We start from the raw sequence: 12,452 nt of genomic DNA on the forward strand, positions 1-12,452 counted from the left end.
TGCTTTGATCTCTGCAAACAGCTTTGCTTAGTGCTTTCTGTTTATGTGGAGGGGCATTAGATTGCACTGGCGTAAATGTCACTGTTCCCTCTAGGCGGGAGTCCTCCAACTACATTGCTGCCAGTGGGGGGCAATGCCTTCAATATTGCGTTTTCAATCTCTAGGAACAGGCAGGTTCCCTGGAGTTCTGCAGAACTAGCCTGTCTCTCTCTATTGAACATATGATAGTGAAACAGCACCCTCTACTGGCAGGACAATAGGTGGAGGACTCCCGATCAGCTTAGAGGGGAGAGGCTTAATCAGAGGACCCTGACCACTAATAATGAAATTGCTTCAGCTGCGCTGGTGGCACTAGGACAGATGTACTTGAGGGGGGTGGTACAGGGGAAGCAAACCTCAAGGCCCTCTCTCCCACCTTCAAATTGTCTATAAAAGATATTATAAGGCCTTAGAAACTCATTTAGCCAGTTTCAACCATCCAATCAAAATAGGTATTATCTGATAGCATCATTCAACGAACTCTTCCATAAGGGAGTGAAGTCTGGAGACCAGGGGCGTATCTGGACCGCTGGTAGGGGGGTCCACAGCCGAGGTGAGGGGGCACATTTTAGCCCCCCCCGGCGACCCCCCCGCTGCCATTGCCTCCGCCACCCGCCGCCAGAACCACCTCCATGGCCCGCCCGACGACCGTCTCGACCGCCGCCGACCCTCCGCCCGCTGTCGCCTACCTTTGCTGGCGGGGGACCCCAACCCCCGCCAGCCGAAGCTGTCTTCCTTCATTGTTTCTTCTTTCTGAGTCTGAGTCTGACTCTGACGTCCTGCACGTACACAACGTGCAGGACGTCAGACCTGCACGTTGTGTACGTGCAGAGTCAGAGTTAGACTCAGAAAGAAGAATCAAACAACGAAGGAAGACGGCTTCGGATGGCGGGGGTTGGGGTCCCCCGCCAGCAAAGGTAGGCGACGGCAGGTTGGCGGTGGGAGGGGGGGTTGCGAGGGCCATTGATAGGGGGATCCAGGGCAAAATCTATGGGGGCCCTGGCCCCCGTGGCCCCATTACAGATACGCCCCTGCTGGAGACTAGAAGATGGGATGGAATCTCAGTATAAACCCATCATTTTCGGTTCTGTTACAACCTCCACATTCCGAACAATGAAGCCAGGATGATTACCTTTATAATTCAGCATACAAAAATATATATTTCATCTGTAGTGTCATCTTGGGAACACACTCATCTTCCACTAGAAACGCTTTGCCGACACTTAGAACCTACCATTCCAAAATAGCACTAACGCCCACAATTCAAATGGCAAAAACTCTAAGTGTGAAAAGGCAACACTGCAAATATTGCACCAGGCCGTAGAACATTCAATACACCTCCTGGATAGGTTGCCTTACATGTTACATCCAGTGGCATTCCTGGGGGGGGGGGGGGGGGGGGCGGTGGGTGCAGTCTGCCCCGGGTGCACACCGCTGGGGGGGGTGCCGCGCACCTGTCTGTTCTGCTCATTCCGTGCTTCCTCTGCCCAGAAACAGGTTACTTCCGGGGCAGAGGGAGCATGGAACGAGCGAAGCCGACAGGCGCGCGGCACCCCCCCCAGCAGGTAAAAATGCACCCGGAGGGGTGTCCTTTCGCCGGGGGGGGGGGAGGTGTGTCCTTACGTGGGGGGGGGAGGTGGCCTTTTCGACGGGGGGGGGTGGGGGGGGGTCGCGCGGCACCGAGGGGGGGGGGGGGGGGCATCAGCGACCCGCCCCGGGTGTCAGCCACCCTAGGAACGCCACTGGTTACATCTTAAAAATTCCACAGGGAACCTTTCTTTGGGATGATGCAAGTTTTACAGCAAGCATTAGCAGTGAATGTGAGCGTCTGAGACCATATTCACGTGCCCTGGCTTAGGAGTGAGGTTCATTCCTGTCACAGTTTGTGCACAACTAACTCATTTGGAGAAATTGCCCAGAAGGAAATGTAACAGATCAAACTGCTAGAGATCCCAGGAACTGCACACTAGCTTAACCTTTCACCTCAGTCACGTTTGCAGAATGGTGACACGCCCTCATCTAAAATAGAATAAAGGGATCGACAATTAGAAACAGACAAAAATTGAAATAGAAAGTCCTCAAAAAGCTAGCCTGAGAAGTGCAGGAAAAAAAAAATCTCTAATGCATTTCCTCCTGTACTTTGCAGAGTTCAGTCCCTAAAAATGGAAAACTAATGCTTTTCTTTTCTACCTTTGTTGTCTTGTCATCTTATTTCTCTAACAGTCTCTGTTTTCCATTTATTTTTGTCAGTCTTCTAGGTTCTTTTCCAGGGTCTCCTTTCCATTTCTTTTGTCATTTTCCATTCCTCCTTATATCTGTTTCCTTTTCATCTTTTTCTCCATTTTGTCTTCTCTGCCTCTCTATTCACTCCTATCTAGTTTACCATTTTCCTGATTTTCAGCCTTTTGTCTCCTTTTTATTTTCACTCACTTACCAGCTTTCCATCTCTCGCTCTCACCTCTTCAACAGAGCTCCCTGACCTCTATACTTCACCCACTCCCCTTTATTTCCACTCTCTGCACTAAGCTCCTCAGCCCTCATGAACCTTCCTCTACCTTTTATCTCCCCCACCAGTCCCAATCCCTTCCCTGTCAGCTATTTGCTCCCTAGTCTCCATACTTTTGTCTCTTATCTCCATCCAGCCTCTCATTATCCCATTTTTCGCCATTAACTCTGCCCCATTTTCACCCTCTCTCACCCCCTTTAGAGATGACTTTTTCATCTCTCATACCTCTCCACAGCACCTCCCCAGTCCTCCAGGTCTTTCATGGTGCTCATTAGCACCTTTCCCCATGTTCAGTGTGGCCTTCCAGCTCTTGCAACGAACAGAGGAAGCAATGCATTCTGCGGCAACTCTCCTCGCAGGCCCGCTGCTCTTTTGAACCAGAAGTGCAAATAGGGGAAGAAGGTAGGCCTGTGAGGAAAGACGCTGAGGAGTGCGCTGCATCCTCTCAAATATGCCAACTCTGCATTTTTCCCGCAGGGTTGGGTGACTTTTTCTAGTTGGCCGCGGGCACTTTTCCCAAGTTGTGGGTTGCGATTTTCTGGGTGGCTTTGAGATGGTCCGGCGGCCGCATGGCCCACGCTGGTTGGCTCTGTCTCAAGTGGTCAGTGCCCACCCTATTGGTCAAATTTGGAGCCGGAATGAGGCTCGGTTTATCTCTGAGGCCTCATTCTGGCTCCAAATTTGACCAATAGAAGGTGAGGTGGGTGATGAGGTCATCAGTTGATGATGATGACTCATCACTTCATGCTGGAGACTGGACTGGAGCAGCGAGCGCACTGAGAGGAGCAGCGAGAGGAGACGAGAGCGAGCACATGGCCTCGCCAGAGGACAGAGTCAGAGTACATTGGTGAGCAGGCCAGGGGGAGGGGGGGTTGTAGGGCAGCTTGGGCTATTTTTGGGCTCCCTTTGGGCGCGAGTTGGGCTGGGAAATTTCTTCCCATCTGGCAGCACTGTTTCCTCTGTTTGCTGCGAGGTAGCAGGCCAGGCCAACCACAGGGGGAAGGCGCTAATGAGCAGAAAAGCCTCAGGGCAGGCACTGGCAAAAGGAGCCCTTAGATGGCCACACCTATGTTCAGCTGCTCTGGTCTATGCTAATACCTTACAAGTGAGACTGTACCATGACAAACAGCCAGTCCAGAGTAGTCCCCTGCCACTGAAAACCCCTATATAAGAATTGTTTTTTATAAGTGGTATTCCTGACTGCTGTACCCATTTCTCTCCTAGACCTACTCCCAGGAGTTCATAACTGAGTGGAGACGGCTAGATCTGGATGTTTTGCTTTGCCCCATGTTGGGTCCTGCTTTTAACATTGGATATCCTGGAAAACTGGTTGGTAGGAAGCCTCTTGTTGTAGAAATGAAAGTTAACATTATGTCACTGGTTAAAAAAGTCTTGATGTATGGTCGAAGGTGTCCATATATCAAAGGTCATTGCTGTTGATGTGAACAGAGGTCTCTAGTCACCTTTCTTCTACTCTGGCACATTGTGATAAATGGAAAGAAAATGAGGAGAAAACCAAGCCCACACAGTCAGGACTACCACACAAAAAAGGGTTGGGAATGATCAAAGTGGTGAACCAGGATGAGTAACCAAGTTCTTCATTAAGAACAGGATAAACAAGTCCTTTGAGAGGAACATCCAGCAACAGTGGCTCGTAGATATGAGGCACAGCAGACGGTGTAAAGATACTTGCTTGAAGATGGACTCAACATGGTCCATGTTTCAGCAAATACGCCTTCATCAGGAATCCTCATGAGCAAAAAATCGCAAACAGAACGCATATGTGTGAACAAAAAAATGAAGGGCCCCTTTTACCAAGCTGTGGCAAAAGGAGGCCTATGCTGGTTCTGGCACGTGTTTTTGACGTGCGCCGAGGCCCTCTTTTACCGCAGTGGGTAAAAGGTAGGTCTTTCATTTCTTCATGAAATTGCCGTGCAGCAAGTGCTTCACTTGCCACGTGGCCATTTTGGGGGTGAGCCCTTACTGCCACCCATTAAGGTGACAGTAAGGGCTCCCACTCCAGTGCTGTACTGCCCGACAGGGGCGTAGCCAGACTTCGGCATGACTGGGGTCCAGACCCCAAGGTGAGGGGTCACATTTTCCCCCCCCCCCGGCACCGCCGAGCCCCCCTGCCATTTTGACCCCCTTGCCACCGCCGCCACTGCCACCACCACCTTTGACCCCCCCCCGGTGTCAACCCTTTCGACCCCCCCCTTCCTGCCACCGCCAACCCACCGTCGCCATCGGGTACCTTTGCTGGTGGGGATCCCCAACTCCCGCCATCCGAAGTCCTCTTCTCCGGCGCAGCCACGTTGCTGATCTGCAAGCAAGGCTTCTGTTTCTGTGAGTCTGACGTCCTGCACGTTGTACATTACGTGCAGGACGTCAGACTCACAGAAACAGAAGCCTTGCAGATCAGCAATGCGGCTGCGCCAGAGAAGAGGAACATGCAAGATGTCACACTCAAAGAAACAGAAGCCTTGGAGATGAGCAACGTGGCCGCGCCCAAGAAGAGAATCATGCAGGACGTCAGACTCAAAGAAACAGAAGCCTTGCAGATCAGCAACGCGGCCGCGCCGGAGAAGAGGACTTTGGCTGGCGGCGGTTGGGGACCCCCGCCAGCAAAGGTACCTGACGGTGATGGTGGCAGGGGAGGGTTGGCGGCCGGAGGGGGGTCGAGAGGGTCGGCGGCGGGGGGGCCAGGGCCAAATCTAAGGGGCCCCATGGCCCCACGTAGCTACTCCCCTGCTGCCCGATTACCACCGAGTACATACCAGTGCTACAAAAATAAAAATATTTTTGTAGCGCCGGACATGACAGCACGCTGGGGGTGGGAACTATCGCCAAGCTGTTGCGGTAGCCCTGCAGTACTTCCTTTTTAGCGAGTGGTAAGCTCGCATTGGGCTTACCACTGCTTTGCAAAAGGGGTCCCTAGAGCACATAAAAATCAAGGGTGAAAAATATATAAAATATAAATGAAACAGAGGAAAGGGGGATTGAATGAGAATGTGAGTGAAAAGTGGACTTAATGAAATGTGTCAAGCTATGGTGCGCAAAACGTTGTGCAAAAGTGGTGCAGTGAAGATGGGAAAAGCACATATCCCAATAAAAACACAGAGTATAAATTACATATCGATTCCTCAACAAGCTTGTAAATGCACCACGTGTCTAATTGCACTGAACACCTATATAAAATATACAAAATGAAAACACAAAGGAAAAAGGGAATGAGAGGCTTAAACTAGCATTACAGGATAATTGCAGTAACAACCAATGAGACAACAAGTGCATAATGCACTTAAAAACCACAAGGGATTATGCAACAATGGCTAAACAACTGAGTATCATCAACCCCTAAAAACAAAGTTGTAAACCAGAAGCCCAGATGTGCCAAAAGAGCTAAAAATATAAAAGATGACCATTCAAATGAAATGAGACACTAACAAAATCAAACCTAAATCTTATTAAAGGACCGCTAGAAGTGCTGTCAAAAAATGTAAACTTCCAGTCGCCCAGCATGTCGAAATAACCCTGAAATCAGCATCTAGTAACACAATACAGATGCCGATTTCAGGGTTATCCCGGTATGCTGGGCAACTAGAAGTTTCAACTTTTTGACAGCACTTCTAGTGGCCTTCTTCTGGTGCTGTATGTTTGGTTGAAAATTATGTTTTTTCTATGTGTTTTGTTTTTATAATTTTTATAAATATTTTAACTGGAATCCGCTAAAAACTACAGTTTAGTGGACTATAAAATAAATAAATAAATAAATAAATAAATAAATAAATGTGTATGCACAATCCATACCACCCCCCCCCCCCCCCCCAATAAAACCGGTCAGGAACAGCTTCTGGCTGGTTGAATGGCGTTTAAGCACCCGACCACGGATATTCAGTGGGAGATAACCAGTTATCTCCAGCTGAATATCCAGATTAGTGGCTAACCAGATAGGTACATAAGTACATAAGTAGTGCCATACTGGGAAAGACCAAAGGTCCATCTAGCCCAGCATCCTGTCACCGACAGTGGCCAATCCAGGTCAAGGGCACCTGGCACGCTCCCCAAACGTAAAAACATTCCAGACAAGTTATACCTAAAAATGCGGAATTTTTCCAAGTCCATTTAATAGCGGTCTATGGACTTGTCCTTTAGGAATCTATCTAACCCCTTTTTAAACTCCGTCAAGCTAACCGCCCGTACCACGTTCTCCGGCAACGAATTCCAGAGTCTAATTACACGTTGGGTGAAGAAAAATTTTCTCCGATTCGTTTTAAATTTACCACACTGTAGCTTCAACTCATGCCCTCTAGTCCTAGTATTTTTGGATAGCGTGAACAGTCGCTTCACATCCACCCGATCCATTCCACTCATTATTTTATACACTTCTATCATATCTCCCCTCAGCTAGTGCCAAACTAGCTATGTTGAACGGTCAAAATAGCAGGCCTATCTTTGACCACTAAAAAGTTAACCGATTAGTGCTGAATATCAGCCTAGCTACTTAACATTTTAGTGGCCAAAATAAAACCCAGATATTCAATGTTGATTGCCAGAAACAGTCCAACATTGAATATATGGGTTTAAGGCTGGCAGCAGACAGAAAATGCACTGCCCGCTGCTGGCTGAATATTGGGTCCATTGTGTGCACCTGTAAGATGCTGGTTCTGGGAGGGGTCTGTGCGTGCACTGGGGGTGCCCAGCACTTGTGCACTTAGGTTAAAGAATAATATTAGTTATGCACCTAATTGATGGCAGTTATGCGCGGACATTTAAATTAGCCATTGAGCTCATGCGCCTAAAGCTAGGCGCATAACTGCGGACTTACACTACTATTTCATAACTGCAATTGCCGTTATAGAATTTGCACTTAGCAATGCATGTGGCATCCTGGTGCTTCATGTTAGGTAACCTGTAGAGAATTGCCTTCATGAATGACTATAACTGCCTCATGGAAACCAGATACCCGCGACTAAGTGTATTCTATAATCAGCACCTAGATACGCTTAGTTGATATTTCATTGAAAATGTGGCGTAAATCTCAGTGCATAGATTTATTTATTTATTTATTTGTTACATTTGTACCCCACATTTTCCCACTTATTTGCAGGCTCAATGTGGCTTACATAGTACCGTAAAGGCGTTCGCCAGTTGTGCTTGAGAGTCTGGAGAGATAAGTGATTCATTTAGAACCGTTAAGAATAAAGAATAATAATTTGGTTCTAGGAGCACAACTTTTGAGAGTTAGGAGGTTTTTATGCCTGTGATGATTTAAGGGGTCTCCCTAAGGTTGTAAAGATCAACAACGAAGTATTCCCTTTGCATTTGAGGCTTTTCCTCCTTAAAACAATTTATAGCACATCATTAATTACTTGGAGATCTATGAGGTCTGTCATGTATCTTGGGACTACGCTGTAGATAATTTTTAGGTGCCATATTCTATAACTAGGCGTGTAAATTTCAGAATGCCCGCAAAATGACCATTTCCCCACCCATCACCATGCCCCTTTTTGCCTGTGCGTGTTGGAAGTTCAGCGCACATTGTTACAGAATAGGCTTAGCGAGTTGTGTGCCTAAATTCTAATCATTGCCAATTAGTGTTCATTATTTCTTGTTACATGTGGTTATCAGCGATTATATTAGCCTGTTAAGTTACACGCATTGTTATAGAATCTGTGCCGATTTCGGCACGGATCTCTAGGTGCGCTATATAGAATCCAGGGGATAGCAGGTGAAAGTATTTCACCCTGAAAAATCGAGCTCTCTAGCTCTGTACTTAGGTGCTTAGATTCCCTTTAAAAATTTGCCCCTCGCTTTGCACAGACATAGAATAATCGACCAGGTCCTATGGAACCTCTTTAGTTGCTGTAGTTTTATATAAAGCATATTTCAGGTGAGTTTGAAAGTATCTGAACATCTTCTAGCATAAAGCAATCCTTGGCAACGTCAACTTGAGGTGTTGATTGTGTGTACAATCTCTTGCAGCTGCCGTTTCATATACAATGCTATACAACGTCTTGAACTTCCCAGCTGGTGTCGTGCCTGTAACAAGAGTGACCAAGGAAGACGAGGATGAGCTGAGATGCTATAAGGGACATTACAACGATGCCTGGGACAGGACCCTAAAAGAGGTCAGTCTGTGGGAGAATGAGTGAATAACTTATTAGTTAAGTCCCGATAGGCTTTTTGCACAGTGCTATGTGCAAGTCTCTTCCTTTCCTGCTCCTCAGCGGTACTGGGACAGATTTTCACTTTGTAATATTCCATGTATTCCGTTCCATGAATTCACCACCCTTTCTGAGAAGAAGTAGCTCCTCAGGTTATTTCTGGATCTATCCCCTTTCACCTTCATCCTACGCCCCCTCGTTCCAGAGCTTCCTTTCAGTTGAAAGAAACTTGCCTCCTGTGCATTTCTGCTGCATAGGCATTTAAATGTCTCTATCATATCTCCCATCTTGGTGATTTTGAGAGAAAGCCTGAGGGGGTAAATTTATAAATGATCCGAATGTATAGAACAACATCTTACATTCTTATACAGGTGCTTATATTATCAGAGATGCAGAACGGATGGAGCAGGTGTACTTTATGTGGGAGCTACCTGAGAGGCGATAAACATAAGTGCCTAACCAGCTTATTTTCGAAGGAGATCGCCGGCCATCTTCCGACACAAATCGGGAGATGACTGGCGATCTCCTGAACCCAGCCAAATCGGTATAATTGAAAGCCAATTTTGACCGGCGTCAACTGCTTTCCGTCGCGGAGCCTGCTAAACTTCAAGGGGGTGTGTCGGTGGGGTAGCGGGGGTGGGACAGGGGCGTGGTACGAGATGGCCAGCTTTGCCCGATAATGGAAAAAAGAAAGCTGACCTTGACGAGCATTTAGCCGGCTTCACTTAGTCCCTTTTTTTTTTCATGACCAAGCTTCAAAAAGGTGCCCCAACTGACCAAATGACCACCAGAGGGAATCAGAGATGACCTCCCCTTACTCCCCTAGTGGTCACCAACCCCCTCCCACCCAAAAAAAAAAAAATATTTTTTTGCCAGCCTCTATGCCAGCCTGAAATGTCATACCCAGCTCCCTGACAGCAGTATGCAGGTCCCTGGAGCAGTTTTAGGGGGTACTGCAGTGCACTTCAGGCAGGTGGACCCAGGCCCATCCCCCCTTACCTGTTACACTTGTGGTGGTAAATGGGAGCCCTCCAACCCCCCCCAAAACCCACTGTACCCACATGTAGGTGCCCCCCTTCACCCATAAGGGCTATGGTAGTGGTGTAGAGTTGTGGGTAGTGGGTTTTGGGGGGCTCAGCACACAAGGTAAGGGAGGTATGCACCTAGGAGCAATTTTTGAAGTCCACTGCAGTGCCCCTAGGGTGCCCGGTTGGTGTCCTGGCATGTGAGGGGGACCAGTGCACCTCGAATACTGGCCCCTCCCACGACCAAATGCTTTGGATTTGGCCGGGTTTGAGATCGCCGTCATCAGTTTCCATTATCGGCGAAAACCGATACCGGCCATCTCAAACCCGGCCATCTCTGACATTTGGCCGGCCCCAACCGTATTATCGAAACGAAAGATGGCCGGCCATCTTTTTCGATAATACGGTTCGGGACTGCTCTTTGCGGCGCCAGCCAAATAGATGGCCGGCGCCGTTCGATTATGCCCCTCCACGTTACCTTTCTAAAATACTAACATATCCAAAATACAAAACGCAGGGAGTTTCTCAATCAAACAAGTCCTGTAAAGAGACTCAACTAGAAATAAGAAATGTAATTGTTGCTGCAGGAACATCAGAAGATACATATCTGTGGAATAATATCCCAGGATATTCACTTCAAATCACTTCCTCATAGGGCCAGTTTTTTCAATTCTCGCCACTCATTCCAATTTTCCATAGCCATCAAAATAGTCTTCTTCTATAATTGTTATATTATTAATCAGTCCTTAATATCAAACATGAAATTCCAGTCATAATCCATAAACTCTCAAATTAGCAATAGAGATTAACCGCCCCCCCCCCCTTATCTGAAACAACCAAGAGCCAGCAACTGACATGGATCCACATTTTGATATACTGTGTCAGGGTGGATGGCCACCATATTATATCTGTACCTCACTGTTCCCTTAGGCCTTGCCAGAGCGTTAATGCCTTTATTAAAAATACACAGCATATGTATCTAGGAGCCGCATTCTGCAACTACCATCTCAGTGTCTAAGTGCAGGACCTGATGCTGAGAATACTGTGGAAGCCCGAAGCTATTCACACTGCTTTCCTGGTATTTTTTCTGAAGTCTGTAAGATTGTAGTTCGTTGGTCTCTGTCACCTTTTGCACCAGAGTGGGTGAATCAGCATGATGCAACGGGAAATGGTGCACATCTGTAGAAGTCGAACATCAGATCAAATCTTGACCCAGATCATAGGAGCCAACTTTTCAAAATGATTGAGGGTGCTTAATTTTTTTTTTTTTTTTTACAGGTGGTGCATTTCTCCCCCTCCTCTCCCCGCCCCTCCTTGCCCCCCCCTCTCCCCTCGCCCCCCTCTCCTCAGAGTTCCAGGCCCCCTCCCTCTCCTCAGAGTTCCAGCCCCCCCCCTCAGTTCCAGGCCCCCCTCCCTCTCCTCAGAGTTCCAGACCCCCCTCTCTTCAGAGTTCCAGACCTCAATCCCTCCCTCCCTCCTTCCTCAGAGTTCCAGACCCCCCCCTCAGTTCCAGCCCCCCCTCCCTCTCCTCAGAGTTCCAGGCCCCCCCTCTCCTCAGAGTTCCAGGCCCCCTCCCTCTCCTCAGAGTTCCAGCCCCCCCCCCTCAGTTCCAGGCCCCCCTCCCTCTCCTCAGAGTTCCAGGCCCCCCTCTCCTCAGAGTTCCAGACCCCCCTCTCTTCAGAGTTCCAGACCTCAATCCCTCCCTCCCTCCTTCCTCAGAGTTCCAGACCCCCCTCCAAGTTCCAGACCCCCCCCTCCGAGTTCCAGACCCTCCCTCTGACTCGAGTTCCAGCCTCGCCTCTTCTCCCACTCCCACAACAGTCCTTTGCCTGCCCCTCGCCTTCCTGCATGCCGCCCATAACTTAAAAGTCATCTTACCGGGGTCCCGGCAGCAGCAGTAGTGAAAGGCAAGCACGAGCAGGCTCGGCGAGTCGGCGCTAAGTTCAGCCTGCCTTCCCTTCTCGTTGCTCTCAGCTTTGCCTCTGGTCCCGCCCTCATTTCCTGTTTCTGCAAGGGTGGGACCAGAGGCAGAGCTGAGAGCAACGAGAAGGGAAGGCAGGCTGAAGCGCCAACTCACCGAGCCTGCTCGTGCTCGCCTTTCACTACTGCTGCCGCCGGGACACCAGTAAGATGACTTTTAAGTTATGGGTGGCATGCAGGAAGACGAGGGGCAGGTGAAGGACTGTTGTGAGAGTGGGAGACGAGGTCGGGCAGCGGGCTGGCTCCTGGGGAACTTCCGGTTCCGGCGAGGAAATATTGGGGGTGCTCGAGCACCCATAGCACCCACGGAGTCGGCGCGAGTGACCCAGATCGCCAATACTATGATATCTTCCCGGCCTTGAGTACAAGCCTGGCACTCATTAAAGGCAGAGGAACCAGAAACAGTAGCCCAACAAGAACATTCAAAGACACGGGTTTCATTTTTTACGCCAAGGGTGAAGCAAAGCTTGCCACTTATTACTGGGAATATAAGAGTCTTAACTTTGGAGTCCTTTAAGTAAGGTGCACCGAAGACCTGCGGTAGTGTAGGCGCTTGCTTTGGGCGTGCGCAGATCCATTTTTCAGCGCGCCTGCAAAAAAATGCCTTTTTAAAAGTTTTGCCGAGAATGGATGTGCGGCAAAATCAAAATTGCCGCGCGTCCTTTTTGGGTCTGAGACCTTAGCGCCAGCCATTGACCTAGTGGTAAAGACTCACGTGGTAACCGGGTGGTAATGACC

At 48.7% G+C, this 12,452-nt stretch overlaps 1 protein-coding gene across 1 annotated transcript in view; it reads left to right on the forward strand.

The window, feature by feature from the left end:
* The window catches only part of LOC115471769 (vitamin D3 hydroxylase-associated protein-like), a 59,661-nt gene that overhangs the window by 46,382 nt on the left and 827 nt on the right, over window positions 1–12,452 (forward strand). Inside the window, exons 13-14 of the mRNA XM_030205590.1 lie at window positions 3,770–3,878; window positions 8,528–8,673. Of these exons, the coding sequence (XP_030061450.1) occupies window positions 3,770–3,878; window positions 8,528–8,673 (255 nt within the window). The remainder of the gene's footprint in view (window positions 1–3,769; window positions 3,879–8,527; window positions 8,674–12,452) is intronic.

The sequence above is a fragment of the Microcaecilia unicolor genome, chromosome 6 (assembly GCF_901765095.1).
Source record: "Microcaecilia unicolor chromosome 6, aMicUni1.1, whole genome shotgun sequence".
Classification (NCBI taxonomy): Eukaryota; Metazoa; Chordata; class Amphibia; order Gymnophiona; family Siphonopidae; genus Microcaecilia; species Microcaecilia unicolor.